The sequence below is a fragment of the Cyclopterus lumpus genome, chromosome 4, assembly GCF_009769545.1.
Source record: "Cyclopterus lumpus isolate fCycLum1 chromosome 4, fCycLum1.pri, whole genome shotgun sequence".
In the NCBI taxonomy this organism is placed as follows: Eukaryota; Metazoa; Chordata; class Actinopteri; order Perciformes; family Cyclopteridae; genus Cyclopterus; species Cyclopterus lumpus.
The window spans coordinates 4171936-4190532 of NC_046969.1; the positions used below are offsets into that span (position 1 = coordinate 4171936).

Here is an 18597-nt window from a genome sequence, read left to right on the forward strand (position 1 = left end):
AGTCCACAGACCAACGGGTGACGTCATGACAACTACGTCCACTTCTTTTATAGTGTTATCCATGCACAACACTTTATTTTCCAAGCTTGGTGATGTACCGAATGGGTTCAGTGCACACTTTCAGTCAATGTATGTTGATTTATGTGCATCTTATTATGAGTTGATAATCGGCTGTTTTTATTTGGTCTGACCAGCTCTGGCTCCAGACGTGAGGCAGCTTTTTGTATGAGCATGTTGTTATTGCAGGACCCACAGCAGATGTAAAAACCAAGAAAAAAACAATCCTGTAGCTTGCCTGGAGCTGCTTCTCTGTCCGGCCTCTCCATCTGACCACTTCCTCTCTTCCCCCTCCCTCAGGCATGCCCGGCTTCATCAAGTCCCCCGATGACCAGACGGGGATTTCGGGAGGAGTGGCGTCGTTCGTGTGCCAGGCGGTGGGCGAGCCCAAACCTCGCATCACCTGGATGAAGAAGGGGAAGAAAGTCAGCTCTCAGCGCTTTGAGGTACGAGCTCTGGAGCCGGCCCTCAAAGTTCCCTCTGTGAAAGCGTATCTCACGCCATCGCTGCTCATTAGCTCTCCGTGTCCAAGACAAAGAGAGACGGAGCACGATAGGTTGTGTGCTCTCTTTTATACTTGCAGTGTGTCAACATATCTACTCTGGTGGGTGTGTGTTTAGCAGCAGCGAGGATGAGGGGCTCTATTTACTCATTACCCCTCTGCACTGAAACCTGTGCAGCATTTAGCGGCGGTTTGAAGACCACTGAATGCAAATCAAGCTAGTCGCGGTATTCTAATTAGAATACCTGAGGCTCAGCATCACAGTGAGCACATAGTTCAGTGTCTGCAGGTTAAACAGTGGAAGAGAAGCCAGTGTGTGTGTGTGGGTGTGGTGTGTAGTGTGTGTGTGATAGTAAGTTTATTTCAGGACCATGACACCTCTTACCTCAGACCAAATTTCTAACAGTAATCATGGATTATTTACGATCTGTGTTCCAAATGTTGTAAAGAAAATGGAGGCTCTGTGTTATTTTTACATCCTCTACTTTCAACATCTTTTTGCTCTGTAAAAGTTAACACAGATTTGTTTTTTGTTGGTCTCAGACATTATGGCTTCATTGTGTCGCTGAGGAGCTCAGAGTTTATTGTTGTTTACAGGATCTGTTTAAAAACAAATGGGTTATTTGTAGAAATATTTTAAATGAGACATGTAGAATAAAATATTATTGGTGAAATATCATCATTATAAGCTTAGTTTTGGTTGCTTGTTCTGATAGTGGCATTCGTCATGTGTTCAAGGAAAGATGAAAAAAACGATAATTATGTTTTTTATAGACTAGGATAAACATTGTAGTTTTGGCGATTGTTTCAAGAAAACATTGTTTTCTATGACAACGGCGGGTTTTGCGGTTCAGAGGTTAAGCTAGTTTTCCTTTTCAGAATAGGGATGATGTATTTGTCCACCAGAAGCTGTCATTAATTTATATTTTGTCCAGTTTTTAAGCCATAATTCTACGCTACACCTGGAAACCCTGATTTTTTTAAACTATTAAAATATTTTAGTCATCAGATGTCTGGATCTTTAAGTGTGAAGTCTAAAGTTGGCTGTTAGCTGGAGTTACTATTGTTTTTAGCCCGGTCACTAGCGTTTAGCACTTCTTCAGTTATTTATTGTTCGTACTTATTTTAAGCCTGATCATGATGGTTTCCCTAAACCTTAGTAATTGTAAACCTCAGCAAGTGTTCTCGTTTGAATTCCCAAAGTTAAGCCTGTGTCTACGTCACAGTTTGATGCGCTGGGCTACCCAGCATGTTAGAAAGCGTCTCCAAGGGTCCTGACAGTATGTGGCGAGGTGAGAGAAGAACGTGTTGGAAAGGCCTCGATGCTTCCTTCCAATAACAAATGTCAAAATGGATATCCACTATTGTGGGGTGAGTAATGTAAAAGGTCTCCTGTGTTGTCCATTCTCTGAGCATAGAGATGTGAGTCTGCTCCTGGAAAGCATGGCTTTCAGGAAGTACATCATGGAATGACCAACCCTTAAGCACACTGTGAACATAACTGTTTCACAATGTTTCAAGTCTACAGCTAACTAGAATAATCGTTTTTGTCTGCAGCTGCCTAATGTGGTTTGACAAAAAAATTGTGCAAAGACTATTTCAAGTCATTGATTACCTGCTACTATTTCTCTATAATACAAATGCATTGGTGCAGGACTTCTCAAGCTCTTTCCAAAGTCTCTTATACATGAAAAAATGCAGAATCTTTGTGGGAAGCTTCCCAGAATCTAGTCTTCCCACACACGCAGCTGCATTGCCGCACACAGTTACTGCTTGTGTAACAGGACCGTGTGAGCCTTCCTGCAGGACTCCGGAGCAGCAGGATGGCTCATTAGCTGCCAGCCAACCCAATGACTTCAAGTGAAGTGACTCCACATGAGTCCCACGTAGACGGAGACATTTGGTTCATGTCATTGTGATTAATAGGAATTATCTTCCACCTGTCTGCTCAGCATTACTCAAACTGATGTGTCTGTGTGTGTGTGTGTGTGTGTGTGTGTGTGCGTGTGTGTGTGTGTGTGTGTGCGCAGCTCTCCATCAATGTGATTCAGTAAAATCAAACGTTTTCATTGATACAATAGAAAAAGCATCTTAAATGAAGGACAATCGGTGGTCAAAGATGACATAAAGCAAACCGTTTAAACCATCTGTGTCCATCCAAGAAGACCAACCTGTAATCCTCTTAGAACTCAGGAGACAGGCTTGATGTAACCACAAGTACTTATTTACTTATTTACTCCTTATATCCACTCCTTATACAACTCCTTATATCCACTCCTTATACAACTCCTTATGTCCACTACTTATACAACCCCTTATATGCACTCCTTATATAACTCCTTATATCCAATACTTATAGAACTCCTTATATCCACTACTTATACAACTCCTAATATCCAATATTTATAGAACTCCTTATATCCACTACTTATAGAACTCCTTATATCCACTACTTATACAACTCCTTATGTCCACTCCTTATACAACTCCTTATATCCACTCCTTATACAACTCCTTATATCCAATACATATACAACTCCTTATATCCACTACTTATAGAACTCCTTATATCCACTACTTATACAACTCCTTATGTCCACTACTTATACAACTCCTTATATCCACTCCTTATACAACTCCTAATATCCAATATTTATAGAACTCCTTATATCCACTACTTATAGAACTCCTTATATCCACTACTTCTACAACTCCTTATGTCCACTACTTCTACAACTCCTTATATCCACTCCTTATACAACTCCTTATATCCACTCCTCATACAACTCCTTATATCCACTCCTTATAGAACTCCTTATATCCAATACTTATACAACTCCTTATATCCACTACTTATAGAACTCCTTATATCCACTACTTATACAACTCCTTATGTCCACTACTTATACAACTCCTTATATCCAATACGTATACAACTCCTTATATCCACTCCTTATACAACTCCTTATATCCACTCCTTATACAACTCCTTATATCCACTCCTTATAGAACTCCTTATATCCACTACTTCTACAACTCCTTATGTCCACTACTTATACAACTCCTTATATCCACTCCTTATACAACTCCTTATATCCACTCCTTATACAACTCCTTATATCCACTCCTTATAGAACTCCTTATATCCAATACGTATACAACTCCTTATATCCACTCCTTATAGAACTCCTTATATCCAATACGTATACAACTCCTTATATCCACTACTTATAGAACTCCTTATATCCACTACTTATACAACTCCTTATGTCCACTACTTATACAACTCCTTATATCCACTCCTTATACAACTCCTTATATCCACTCCTTATACAACTCCTTATATCCAATACGTATACAACTCCTTATATCCACTCCTTATACAACTCCTTATATCCAATACGTATACAACTCCTTATATCCACTACTTATAGAACTCCTTATATCCACTACTTATACAACTCCTTATGTCCACTACTTATACAACTCCTTATATCCACTCCTTATACAACTCCTAATATCCAATATTTATAGAACTCCTTATATCCACTACTTATAGAACTCCTTATATCCACTACTTATACAACTCCTTATGTCCACTACTTATACAACTCCTTATATCCACTCCTTATACAACTCCTTATATCCACTCCTTATACAACTCCTTATATCCACTCCTTATACAACTCCTTATATCCACTCCTTATAGAACTCCTTATATCCAATACGTATACAACTCCTTATATCCACTCCTTATACAACTCCTTATATCCACTACTTATACAACCCCTTATATGCATCCTTATACAACTCCTTATATCCAATACGTATACAACTCCTTATATCCAATACGTATACAACTCCTTATATCCACTCATTATACAACTCCTTATATCCACTACTTTCAAGCAGTCTTTAGACGCAAAAACACTATTGTCACCCCAGCTCGTTCACTTTGCTCAGCTTCTGCCAATCGGCTTGTGGCTCCGTCACTTTGAGCTAAACACTCAACTAAGTCACAACTGTTTGCTGTGCTGGCTCCTCAATGGTGGAATAAGCTCCCCATTGACATCAGGACAGCTGACACCTTCCGTCACAAACTAAAAACGCTTTAGTAGCACTTAAATGTCTCTTACTGATAGCACTTTGTAGTTTAACTTTATTGAAGAAATTGTACTTTCTCGATTCTTGTTCTGAGTTTTTACTCATGGTTTAATGCACTTATTGTAAGTCGCTTTGGATAAAAGTGTCAGCTAAATGACATGTAATGTATACAACGGAAGCAATTGGCATTTTCAGGCAATGCAGTGTGCTTTCCATAAATGAAAAGTAAAAGGAAGATCGACACATAGAACATTATTAAAAGATAGCACAAAGTGCATGAAATAGTAACTAAACATGAAATAGTAATTAAACATGAAATAGTAATTAAACTTAAAGTTTTTTAGATATCATTCTATTTATTTAGTATTTTAAATTTTACAGTTCAAGAGACGTTTTTTTGTTTTATAGCCTATATCTGTATTTCGTACAGAGGTGTGTTTGTACAGTTTACACAAGTATTTGAAATGTTTCTTATTTCATAATGAAAATAGTTTATCAAAGTTGCCAGTGGCTTCCTCATTCCCCAGCAGGAGTGTGACCCTTTAACCACTGGGCTGTGTTAGTAAAGATCAGTGTACACTTATTCTGTTAATATGAAAATGTCAAGAATTTAAACGTGTTTTATGTTCCTGGCAGATGTAGATTCTGGTTGTAGATTCTTAATAATTTGATAAAGATAAAGTACAGATATTTGAGTTCTGTTTTTTAAAAATTCTAATATACAGTTACACGTTACACAAGGAAGGGAATAGCATACCAACTAAAGGTAAACATATTTATTTTATAGTTTTCATGAAAACAATGGTGCTTTTTCTAGGGATAAGAATAATGGCTAGAATGCACCAAATTGCACAATTTAAAAAGAAAGTTCTGGTGGTCATTCTCCCAGAACCCCCAAGCTGACCTGGACACAAATAACCTATGTAAGTGTTGCTCAAACCGATGGCTTCCCTGTGTGTGGGGCAGGTGGGCCCCCTACCAAGGCAGGAAGAGTGTGCAGCTCCTCAACTTCATTAGAGCAAGAATGTGATTCCTGCCAGTCGGCTTGTTGGGTTACACACACCACAGTAGGGCGGAGGTGTCAGGTCCAGAGCCCTGACCTGTGAGTCTTCACCCCCCAACATTCCTAAAGCCCCCTCACATACCTGTTGTCCACTCAAGCTCATCACTGTTTACATCCTCTTTCGGTGGCTCCGAGGTCCTGAGGTTATAATAATTCGGGTTAATTACAACTTGGGTCATTTTCTTGGTTTCGTTCATCATCATATATATTGGACTCATTCAAATAGCTTACATCTGTAAATTCAAGGGCCAGACCAATGAAGCCAGGCCCTTTAGGCAGGAGGCACAAAGAAGGAGGCAGGGCCATTGGGAAGGAGGCCAGATCCAGGCCAGGGACTGGATGCAGGAAGCAGGGGCAAGGAAAACCGAAAACCGCTTCCCAAACGACCAGTGCCTACCGGACCGAAACACAACGCAGATTTCGGATCTTCCTTTCGGTGCTTGAGTCGATTGAAATACTTTTTTTATACTCCTCTGATGACTCCGCCCTGGCAGCAGGTAACGATAGCCTATCGTTCAACATAGCTAGCCATCAATCTTTTAAGGGAGAAAATGCCGAAAGATAAACGGTCAAAAGTGTAGCTATATTTCGCAAAATGCAACACAATAATTGCATGTAAAGGGGGGAACACGTAATATGTAATGAAACATCTGGAACACACAACATCCACTTGAAAGCAGAGGCATGCACCGTGTTCAAGCGTAAGCCCGTGCCGAGCACATCAGCAGGCAGTCTGGGAGCTCCCTGACACCGGCAATGGGGAGACCGGTCCCCCTGAAAATGTGAAAACCGATGATGACAACAGCAGACTTAACTCAGGTTAGTACCGTAACGTCTTGCATTTATAAAAGTAAGCCTAATAACAACAAATGATAAATTAGGCATTATAACCATGTTTAAGCTAGCTAGCTACTAGCAAACGGCTACCTGCAAGTCAGTGTAATGTTAATGAAACTAGCGATGGCATGTGCAGTGATGCTTCTGTTGCGTGTACATATTTAACATTATTTATGTTTATATTTGTGGCTCTCCAGCTTCAACAGTGACCACATTCACCTTGGTAAAGAAGATTCATTTAACAAAAGACAAGGTGGAGGAACTCCACAGGTCTGTGACCAAATGTGTGATCACGGGACTGCATTCTTTTTCCACTGTGGTATCTCCATGGTTCAGGTTTTAAAAAAAGAGTGAAAACAATATTTGTATAAGATCTGTTCCATTAATACAATTCGTCAAAAAGACGAAGAAATATATATATGCATTTCTTTTGAAGCATGTTTGTCTAAACACTACTTCTATGTATTTTTCGTGCCAAGAAGTCAGCCCTAGAGAAGCTGTTCAAGGATGAGGACCGAGAGCTTCTTCAGGCAACAACCACTAAAGGTAGTGCCCTCTCCATCACTGAACAGGTCCAGAAAGAGATTGAAATCTACAAAAGTCTGCCTTCAATACCCATGAGGACCAGACCCTGCAGCCTGGTGGTGGATGAAGCGTATTGTCTGCACTTTCAGACACATACTTGTGTGTACAGGCCTCATCAACACCATCTGAGAGGGTTTTCTCCTGTGCAGGACATGCAATCAGTCAGGAGAGGTGTCGTATTTTGGCAGAGAAGCCAAATATGCTCATATTTCTGCAAAAGAATTGCTGAAGTTTACAGAGTGTGTGTGTGTGTTTTGTATTTCTTTATCTTTATTTAAGTATACTGTAAACTGTTGTGATTGTTCATAGGTTGAAGTTAAAAAGTTTGAAGCTGTAGTGTGATGCCATGAATTTTGTATTATTTATATTTATAGTATACTTTTAAACAGTTAATATATTGTTCAGGTTGAAGAAAAAAATGTGCCTTGGCAATAAATAAAAAAAGCCTTTCTTTAAAAACGTCAATCGTCGTTTTGTGTTTCAAAAAAAAGAAGTATCGGTTTAGCACCGGTATCGAAAAAAACCAAAAACGATACATACCTAGTCAGGATATCTCATAAGGAGAGAGAGAAGAAGAGATAGGAGCTCAGTGTATCCTAAAACGTCCCCCAGCAGCCTATAAGCCTATAGCAGCATATCAAGGGGCTCGACCAGGGCAAACCTGATTCAGCCCTAACTATAAGCACTATCAAACAGGAAAGTCTTAAGTCTATTCTTAAATGAGGTGACTGTCTGCCTCCCGGACTGAAAGTGGAAGCTGGTTCCATAAAAGAGGAGCTTGATAACTGAAGGCTCTGGCTCCCATCCTACTTTTTAGGACTCTAGGAACCACAAGTAGTGGTAATGTGATTCTTGATTTTACAGGGAGTCAGTGCAGAGCACTGTAATGGGATCTCTTTTCTAAAACAAATGTTCTAAATGTAGTAACATCGCTAGAAAGAGGATTGCAAGAAACTGGCAGTCCAAATTGATTCCACTACTGTATGTGTACACTGTGGTCGATAAGATCAATGTATTGGTTTTACAATTATTAAATGATATACAGTATCATTGCACAAAAGCTCTTCATTAGTGGCAACATGGATGCCAGTGCATTATGTAGAACCCTTCACGGACTGCTGAAAAGGTACATAAATATGAACATGTGCATCGATAAAGTCATTCGAGTACAATACATTTGGAAAATATGCTTTTCTGCTTTCTTTCCAAAAGTAGAGCAAGTGTCACGACACGGTTAGCCTAGCTTAGCATAAAGGCGGAAAGCGGCTAGCATGGCTCTGCCCAAAGTTAAAAAAATGATACTCCTTCAAACATATCTAAAGTTCAGTGGTTAACATGCTCATCTGACCATTGTATTAACATTTATTAATGCAAATTGGCAACCCTAGGAACATAATCTGTGGTTCACTTTATATAGCGAGATAAGAGTAGTACATTTATTTAAGAACAATTTAATATTGTGGTTTATTCAATATTTCTAATAATCCCAGAACCATCGCTGTGCAATTACAAATTACAAAGGAGTCAGGGCGTGGTTAGCCTAGCTTAGCATAAATACTGGAAGCAGGGGAACAACTAGCCGGACTAAAAGTTGAGAAATACACCTTCCATCTAAAGCTGGAAGGTATTTATCGTCTTTTAATGGAATCCTAAATCGTATCTTGATGAATTTGTGCATCCATAACAATAAGCCCATACAGATTTTTTTCTCCAAAAATCTGATTATTTTACACTAAAGGTATCAATTAAATGAGAACATACTCAGAACTTTTCATTTATTGAGGATGTAACTCATGGCTAAATCTCGGCTCCTCCCATCCATGTTGATGTGTAGACCCAAAGTGCCACACTGTGTAGTGTGAATGGTCCGTTAGTCCTGATGGGCAGGGGGCACCTCGCCATCAGAATGAATGGGTGAATGACATCTAGTGTTTGAGTGGTTGGATAACTAGAAAAGCACAAGTCCATTCAACAATTAATTCACATTGGAGTATACAAAAACATGCTATATCGTGATATGTCTTAATCGAGATATGAACATATTACCAATATTGACCTACAACCAATCCCTCTAAAATGTCTGTACATGCAAGAATGAATTGCGCTTAGTTAGCCTCTGTTCCACGAGCATGTGTATCATGATACGATTTCATAATCTTTGACAAGACAATCATTTTCGTGTGGCTTACTCATCATGTTCTACGATAAATGGGCACTTTCCATTCAAAGTATCGTGGAGCTCTTCCCAATAAATTAGCTAAGAGACAAAGATTTATTTTTCATCTCGACTGTTTATCCTTTACATTTCACACTCGTCTTTGAGTACAGCCTTTCTGAGTAAGGCCCACGGCCCGTCACTGAACATGGTTCGCGAGTATGGGTTTAAGTAAAATCCTTGAAATATTCTGTTGAGTTGGTGACGATTAAAACACAGACTTGAGATTGATATCCATCTTCTCATCTCACCTGCCAAAGTATTTAGAAGAAGTATTTACCTAAGTGTTCAAACTGTTCCTTTAAAAAATATTTTGCCTCGCTACCTTTAGCAGCTTATCAATATCATGATTTAAGGAATGTAGAAATTCATCACAAAGGCTGTTTTCATTCTGGTGGGCTGCTCTCGTAGGGGACTTGCTGGCTGTTAAAGGGTTAAATCAGGAAACTGTTCCGGACTTGATCTGAATTTGTAAATATCTACCTTGAAACTCTTTTGTTCTTGGAGAAAATGGGAAAGCTTCCTCGTAAGTCCAACCCGGTTGTGTTCTTTAGGCCTGCCACAGATTGGCTCAGCAGGCATGCGTTTGAATAAAAATGTCACAAGTGATGACTGTAACCCTCCTCTGCTGTCGTCTGGCCAGGTGATAGAGTTCGATGACGGCTCGGGCTCGGTGCTCCGTATCCAGCCTTTGAGGACCCACCGCGACGAAGCCATCTACGAATGCACAGCCACCAACAGTGTGGGAGAGATCAACACCAGCGCCAAGCTCACTGTCTTGGAGGGTAAGGCCTGCCTCACTAATGCTCCACACGGCCCCCTGTCCTCACCTCCCTGGCACCTGAAGGGCTGTTCTTGTTCTCGTGACCCCGTTTTGCCCTCACATTAGAGCTGGTCATCCTGTGCACAGACAGCACAGTGTACAGTCTTATTGATTCATTCCCATGTGCCTGTTTGTTTTCAGTTGGAACCATTTAGGTTAACTCTATTCAGTTGGAGGGGGTCAGTGTTAAAGGCACATGGTTTGATAGCTGTTGTGGGTGAGTTCTAGTGAGGGCTGTGACCTGTTCCCACCACATAAACCTTTCCTCAGGCCCCTGGAATCAATAGTACAGTACCAATAGGAGGGTGGACAGACAGTACTTGGAATTGTACTGTATTGTTTATCCTTGACCAAAGAAAACGCTCAAACAATTTTTTTTTTTTACAGATCTTTCGACTATCAACTAATCGATCAGTCAACAGATCCGTAAAACTGAGTGTCTCCACAAAGAATCCCACAAAAGCACCACTTTGAATCTTGTCCTTAGCTGATGCATTGCCGTCCCAGTAGGTCTGAAGTGAGTGGCATCTTTGGAAGCATTGATTTTAATTGAAAAATGTAATTAAAAGTCACAATGCAATGGCCTGTTCTGCTCCAGACATTCAAAGTGCACAGACTGGAGGAACGGAACCTGTGCGTGTGTCTTTGTCGGTGACAGTTTTTCCTGCCATCTACTTCAACTGGTTGTTTCCAGACATGTATTCAGCATCAGTGCTAGAAAGAGAGTGTTATAGAAAGTCTCCATGCAGCTCTGCAACAGCAGGATTCAGAACAGCTGCGATATCCTCCAAACTAATTGACTAAATATGTTGTCTCACATTGCCCTTCCAAGTGAACCACATCAACATGTTCTGGTCTTGGACTTCTATCAGTGGGACATAATTGTTTCCAGAGTCTCAGCTGTCGCAAATAACAAACCTTCATCGTCATGGTTACGAGTGTTCTCGTTGAAAGAAACACACGCCAGCACACGCCTTTCTAATCTGGCGGCACTTTATTTTGACTGCCTGATATAATAATGATGATGGTGATATAAAGGTATGATCTGCTGTGGTTAAGGTTTGGTTAGGCACAATTTATATTCACTTGGCATTGTCATGCGCCTGTAGTTCCTTGTGTCTCTTACCTGTACAACTCATGTTTAATGTGTTCTTTCTTCATCTTTGTGATAATACCAGATTTCCGCACACGGAAAAATAAAAAGTGTGCCTCCTGGTCAGGGATTAAGATGGACTGTTCAGGGTTCATCACATAGGTCAACGCTCTTCTATGTTTTCACAAGTGGGTCTGTCAATGGGTTTCCTTAAGAGCTTCCAAGTAGCTCATAATCTAGGTAAAGCCGCTTAACGCTGGTTGCCACTCGCTGTAAAATACTAAAAAGGAGAAGCAACCTCAGTGCGCTGGAGTTGCAACAGAGAGATTCTCCTCTCGGTGAAGGAGCTAGAATCCAAGAGTGGCGGAAGGAACTGGAGGTCCCCCCCACCCCCACCCCCCAGTCGGCTACTACCATAAATAGAGTCTAATTATGTGAAACACTGCGTACCGTTTTTAAGTCCGTAAAACCAGAGAATATTTGGTTGAAACTGTATGAGGATTCTGTTTTGATCTCATTGTTCTCCGTGAAGTTTGCTGGGATAATTTAACTAGTTGCTTGTTATAATAACAAAAACTCCTGATGTTGGCCAGCTGTTTTATTTGCATTTGGAGCGGGAAGGGAGATCCGGTCACAAGTGTTCACTCCAGACGCACGTGGAGACCCATTCTAATGCCAGACGTACTTGGAGCTGTCCACTTGTGATCGGATCAGGGTAGTGCCAGGTCGGAACAGGGCTTCAGTGTCTGCTCCCACAGCAGTTCAGCCCCCTTTGAGCTCAGAGCATCAGAGCGGCAAACACAAACCAGTGCTGTGTCCCGTGATACAGATGCAAAAACAAGTAGAAAGCGATCGGGCTAAAGAAAGCAGATTATGCCCCACACAATAGCTTTTCCAACTAGTATCAGTTAAAAGTAATTAGTTGATGTGCTCTTTGCTACAAATTCAATTCAAACAGTTTATTTTATATTTGCCTGGGTTGCATCTCTACCATAGACACGTGCCTGCCACAGTGTCTACGCTGCAGCAGACACGGCTTTGAGCCCTGCTCCCCATGTGATGGAACAAAGGTCAGTATGGGGTTTGGCTGTTGGATGTCTGAGTGCCCAAACAGAACCCAATATCTCTGTGCAATGGTGCTCATTGAGCAGGAATGTGTTGAAAGTGATTTGGGCTGGGAACGTCCTGTAGGTGTGTCTCTAGACAGCTCTGTTCTTTGCCAGCAGCGAGATGGAGCCCAAACACATTTATTTAATCGACTCTCTAATTGATAGACAAACAACCGCACACAAAGGGCTGTCTCTCTCTGGCAGCTTTTTCCAAATCACTCAGGAACCCATTATACTTATTCTGCCATGTAGATATTGTCAGCAGCCTGAGGCTTCTGAGCTTTTTGCAGCAAACTAAAAATGTTTCCCTCTAAAACCACTCTGGTTCTTGTTAAAAGACGGTGACGGGGTTGATAGTCACTGTTAACAGATCGATATTAAACGCACACAATATAAAACACAGAAAAAGCATTGCCCTGACGCACATGTATACGTATCAACCAATATGCACCTTGGATGTGTGATGCAGATATTTTTAGGATGGAGCTGCTGATAGAATATATATTTGACAAAGCAGAGCAATTTCAGAAATCCCAGATTTAAAATTCCCCATATGTCTGTCAGAGTTAGATCATGAATGATGTGTTTCATAGAAGCCCTGGTACTATAGGTAGCAGATTATTGAGGTGGGCCAGGCAGGGGACCTAACTAGTGCATATAGTTTGTGAGAAGAATCTTTCAAAGTTAGAAGTGAAGCTATTGCGTAAGTTCAGTCAGGAAGACCATACCCCTCAGCCTGCCATTTATTCCTCATACGTCTGCCAATCATTTCTGACACATGCTCACTCATTGTTTACTCGCTGTCATCGTTCGGGACCGTCAATCATGACACCAGCTGCGCAGATCAGCTGGTCCCCTCTATCTAATAAGCACACGGAAACCATCACACGGTTAGCCAATCATCTTGCTGCTGTCTCGTTTAAATATGACAGTCTCTCTACCTTCAGTTCTTTCATGCTGCTGTTACGCACCCCTCCACCTCCCCATCTCCGCCCAGTCTCCACGGATCCATCAGATTCATCAACTCATCATTCTATCAGCTCATCATCACCACCAGGTCTGGACTCCACGGGGGGATCTATCTGGTTGCTGATCGGGGCAGTCGGCCCTCAATTGCAAATCTCCCTGTAGAGTCCAAGCGCCAAAGACTCTGAGACTTCATCATTTCATATCATCTGTTAACAATAAACATGCATCCTTTCTTTATCTAACTGGTCTCTCCCTCATTGAAATACTATTAAATATTAAATAGCAGTCAAGTAGTAGTGATGCATGTATGACACTGCAGAGATGTATCTTTTGACTATAACACTTTCTTGACCAACAGTTTGGCGCATAAAAAAACGAATCAATGCATTTTCATTGTTTGAGGTATGAATGTCCTCATGGTATTTGTTTTGTAATGCTACCCTTAGGACAGTGTTAGCGCCACAAATGGCGTAACCCTGATTCATTCTCAAATCCATGGTATTTATTTACCTGCAGAGGATTGATAAAAATACATGTCTTCGATGTTCCTGAACACATCAGACACCCTCGCCCAACGACCCGGCTGTGGTGATCAGACCATGACCAGTGTTCAGATGGCACCAGAGCCATCTCAAGGCTTTCTACACTGCCTCTTGAGATGTTCTTAATGGCTCTGCTCCTCTCCAATCCAGTGATGCCAAGTCCACCCAGGTCCACAGAAAGATGCCAGGCCTGCACAGCAGCCAGGATTCCTGAGGGGTTCCTGGCTGCTGTGATTATTGGTAGCTGCCTTCAGAGAGGGGATTCTCAAGGCGGTGGGGCATCTTGTCGGCTGATTCTCATGCTGCTCTCAGGCTTCTGCAAATTATTTTAGAACCCGGTCATGACACAGTGTCCCCCGGCCCTGAACTAGAGCCTCTCAGGACGTCCCCTTGTCAGAGCATTGTGTGCCAACCGGAGATTCCACTGGGCAGGACATTGTTTACTGCCTTGACCAGGACCTTGATATACTTCATTCGGCCTGCCAGAGATCCGTCCATGTGACTTTGGTTGATAGCCACCTTGTCCAGGATCCCTGCTGCCTCACTGATTGCTCTGCTGGACCTCTCCTACTCCACCGGTGGCCTTGTCATACTGGGGAGTCGTGAAGGTTATCAGACCGGCCCTTCTCCGAGTTAGCGCTACCATCAGAACTGAGATTCCACTTGCAGCACAGCTCCGTTGGCTCTCATCTTCGCTCTAGTTTTCCCCTCAACTCCTGCCTGGGCCACCTTGGAGTCTTTATGCAATATCATGTTCTGTTTTAAAGAAGAGTTCAGTCCATAGATCTGTTTCCTCCAAGAACATTAATGACAGGTGCAGTTATGATGCAGCTAAACCAAACTTCTAAACCAAATATATTTGGGTCTACACTGTGTGATTCTGCAGATGCATGCAGGTCACATTGATTACCTCACTTCTAACTGTTACCTCATGCCTAACTGGCCAAAAATTCGATATGAAATCACTTCTTTCTCTACTGATATTTAGGAGAGCTCCAGTGGAGTCCTAACCTGTTACGAGTCACCAAGAGATGACGTTCAAGCAGAGAGATTATATGAACAGAGGTTCTGTAAGAAGGCTTGATGACAACGATCTAATTAAAAGATACTGTCACTGGCTTTCTAGACCAACATGTCCCGGATGCAGAGGAGAGAATGTGATCCCTCCTTGGAAACCGAAGAAAAAAAATATATTTTCACAAGATTACACTATTTTTGTAAAAGGAACAACGCGGCCATGTAGAAGTGATGATTTTTTCCAGAACCTACTTTGGTAGTTATGAATCAATGAATCACGCTTATGCACCTCAAAAAGACGACGTCCACAATATTGTTTCTCAGTGAAAGTGGACTCAAACTTAATTGAACATAATCATGGTCCCCTGGCTGGATGTCACCTGGTTAACTTTGACCAAAGTCTCAACTTAATCGAAACAGATTACATTTTCTATTGGGACTCATATCTTTATCTATATCTTATATTCATTTTGTATTTATTTTAATTACAATGTAGTTGGACAGGGCTAATAGGATTAGGTCAGCAGTTGTGTCAAATTATATTTACTAACCAACATTCATTTAATTCAATTCAATTTATTTTGTGTAGCCCCAAATCACTAATTTGCCTCAGAGGGCTTTACATATAAGCTAAATGTATTTCATTGTAAAATAAGTTTGTTTGTTTTTTGCACAAGTAACTTAAAATATTTTCAATGACTTTGTAGTAAGACTGACGTCACCCAGCAGTATTCTCAGTCCTACTTGAGGAGTGTTTTATTCTAACTTACAGCATGACGAAGAGGGATTCGGAGACGCTTGATAAATACTGGCCCCAGACAGGATTAGGGTCACTCACCAGTGTTTGAGATATTAAATGACCTCATCTATCCTCCAGTAGTTGCTGGAAAACACAATACGAAAACGTATAACTGTACCAAGGCCACCTGTGTGTACATTTCCTTTAAAGGTTTGAATGCTTCAATCTAAGAAATAAAGTTGCTAAATATAGTCGTTCTTTGGCTTTTCCTCATATTAGAACCCTTTTTACTTCCTTTTCAAACCATTTATAAAGGTTACACCTGGAACCCTTTTTTATTGTTATACCTAGAACCCCAAAATAAGGGTTTATTCCTAACTATCTATGAAAGGTTTCAGCCATTACCCCTCTCCGGAGGTCCTTTCCACCTACTAAGGGTGCTAAGAACCCATTTTATATTCCAATGGTTTCCTCTATTCAATGCAATTCAGTTTATTTTGTATAGCCCAAAATCGCAAATTACAAACTCCCTTCAGAGGGCTTTACAATCTGTACACATACGACATCCCTGACCTTTGACCTCACGTTGGATCAGGAAAAACTCCCCAAAAAAACTGAAAAAAAACTTAACACGGAAAAAGTGAAGAAACCTTCAGGAGAGCAACAAAACTCTAGAACACACTTAGGGTGTTGTATGGAGAACCCTTTTTATATTTCAAAGGTTTAGTCTAGAACACAGCAAGGGGGTTCTACCGAGAACCCTTTTTATATTTCAAAGGTTTAATCTAGAACACAGCAAGGGGGTTCTACCGAGAACCCTTTTTATATTCCAAGGGATTAAACAAAATCTAGAACCCCAAAGGGCCAGAGATGATGAGGCAAGTGGTTTTGGGAGAACATGTTCGGAACCCTTATTTCTAAGAGTGTGTTCTACCACCGAATGCCAGGGGGTTATGGGTGTTTCTCTTTGTTAGGTAGCTGCTGACAATTAATTCCATTAGTCTTTGTTTTGATGACAAATTTGTTGTGGTGCAAAAGCTATTTCCAGCTTTACCACCATCATATAAAGTACTGTTTGGGAGAAACATCTGAGATTGAAGATTGTACAGCTGCTTCATACAAAAGATATTAGTCAATAAGAGACGTGCTGGTTACAGGAATCTCTGTGAATAGTATCAGTGTGCTCTACAAGGCTCAATACTCATCTCAATCTTTTCAATAGCAAACGGTAAAATCCTCCAAATAGTAAAAGCTGACGTAGAAGCTTTCGGTATATTTGATAAACAGAGACTTACAGCCATTCCAGTCACCATTTCTTTGTCGCTATGTTCAATTAATGGATTTTGTCTTTGTAGGAACAAAACTCCTCAGTGATCACTCAGGGTCTGTATGTGTGTCTGAGTTTGTGTGTCAGCTGCAGAATAAGTGAGAGCTAAAGTGAAAATGGAAACAACAAAACGGCAGAAAGCAATAACAGAGAGTGGGTGGAAATGAGAGACGAGAGAGGAAGAGGATGAAGACGAAGACAGCAGGACTCTGGATAATGAGAGTGGGGCGTTAGTCACGAAGTGACCCGCCTGAAAGAGAGCTTAAGGGGATGAAATGAGGGGAGACGGCAGGAGCTGAAGCCGGGACAATGCAGACGGAGATGAGAGGCACGCGTTGTGTGTTGTGTGTTGTGTGTTGTGTGTTGTGCGCCTTTCCACGGAAAACATGAGATGCATTTTTGTCTTTTGGTTGATTGTGCCACTCAAGAGGAGCTAAGGCACATCACTCCAAACAAGCCTCCTGCACTTGTCACGGCCCCGAGTGCTACTGATGGTTGCACTGGTAGCCTCTGAATCAACATCAGTGTCTGTTAATGCTACATTTCTTCAACCGCGGTTCTCCTGTCCTCTGCTGCTCGCTCCGTGTCAGCAATAATCTGAGATGCCTTGCCTCTGGGCACTTTGACAGGGAAGGTGGGTGGTGTAGATACACTCCTGGAGCTCTCTGTGTGCTCTGGCAGAATGCATATGTGTTAGAGGGGTAGGTACAACACTGTTGAAGACTGGCCATGCACAAAATATTCAAGCCTGTAAAGTCGCAGCTTTTCATAACAGCTTCTTCACTTTATATTTATCAACAATGTATTCCTTGTGTCCGAGAAATGATGTTCCTCCTACTGTTTAGCAGTAAATATGTTTAAAATAAACCTGTTCGCCAAATAAAAATGTTCATCAACACAATTAGGAAATATTGTTACAGTCCCAAAATGTTCCTACTCAATGTTGTTTGACAATGTATTTCATTTTTTTAGAGGGTTTAGAAGGTCGGCGTGAAGAGGGTTATGAATGAGACTCCGGCTGCTTTAGAATGCCGGCCGTGGACTTGAGCGTGATATATCAGGAACATCCTGGAGGGACTTTCTTCAAGATTTTGCACAAATGTCTACCTTGACTCAAGGTTATAATGTGGCGGTCAACATGTTTGGCCATGCTTTTAGAATGAATATGGCAATTAGAACAATTTCACACAAATGTCTAAGAGTATAAAATAATGAAGCAATGGCATTTTGTAGAAGTAAACGTCTAGTTGGCAGAGGCATATACGTTATAAATTATCCTGGTTTTCAAAATGACACCATATATTTGTGATGTGTTTTGAAATATGTGAAATATATGAGAATGTATGAAACCATTTTGTGGTTATGGCCTGGTGCTCCTGAAGTTTGGCCCCATGCAGAGGTGAAGGATCCAGGTTGGTCCTAGCTTCGTTTCCTGCTGCTTTGAAAGCTCATATAATTGCCCAATTACACACCAGACACTCTTTAACTTCAGCTCTCTTCCATCCGTCACTGGTAGCGCATTGTATAAGTTCATACGATGCCTCAGATTGAAAGTAATTGGTATCATATTTTTTAGCGTGTGCTTCTTTTTTGTGGCATTTCATTTCTTTGAAAT

General features: G+C 41.1%; 1 protein-coding gene across 11 annotated transcripts in view; it reads left to right on the plus strand.

The window, feature by feature from the left end:
* The window catches only part of ptprfa (protein tyrosine phosphatase receptor type Fa), a 273794-nt gene that overhangs the window by 94927 nt on the left and 160270 nt on the right, over nt 1-18597 (plus strand). For all 11 annotated transcript variants that reach the window (XM_034530507.1, XM_034530506.1, XM_034530510.1 and 8 more), the window contains exons 3-4: nt 358-503; nt 10007-10148. In XM_034530507.1, the coding sequence (XP_034386398.1) occupies nt 358-503; nt 10007-10148 (288 nt within the window). The remainder of the gene's footprint in view (nt 1-357; nt 504-10006; nt 10149-18597) is intronic.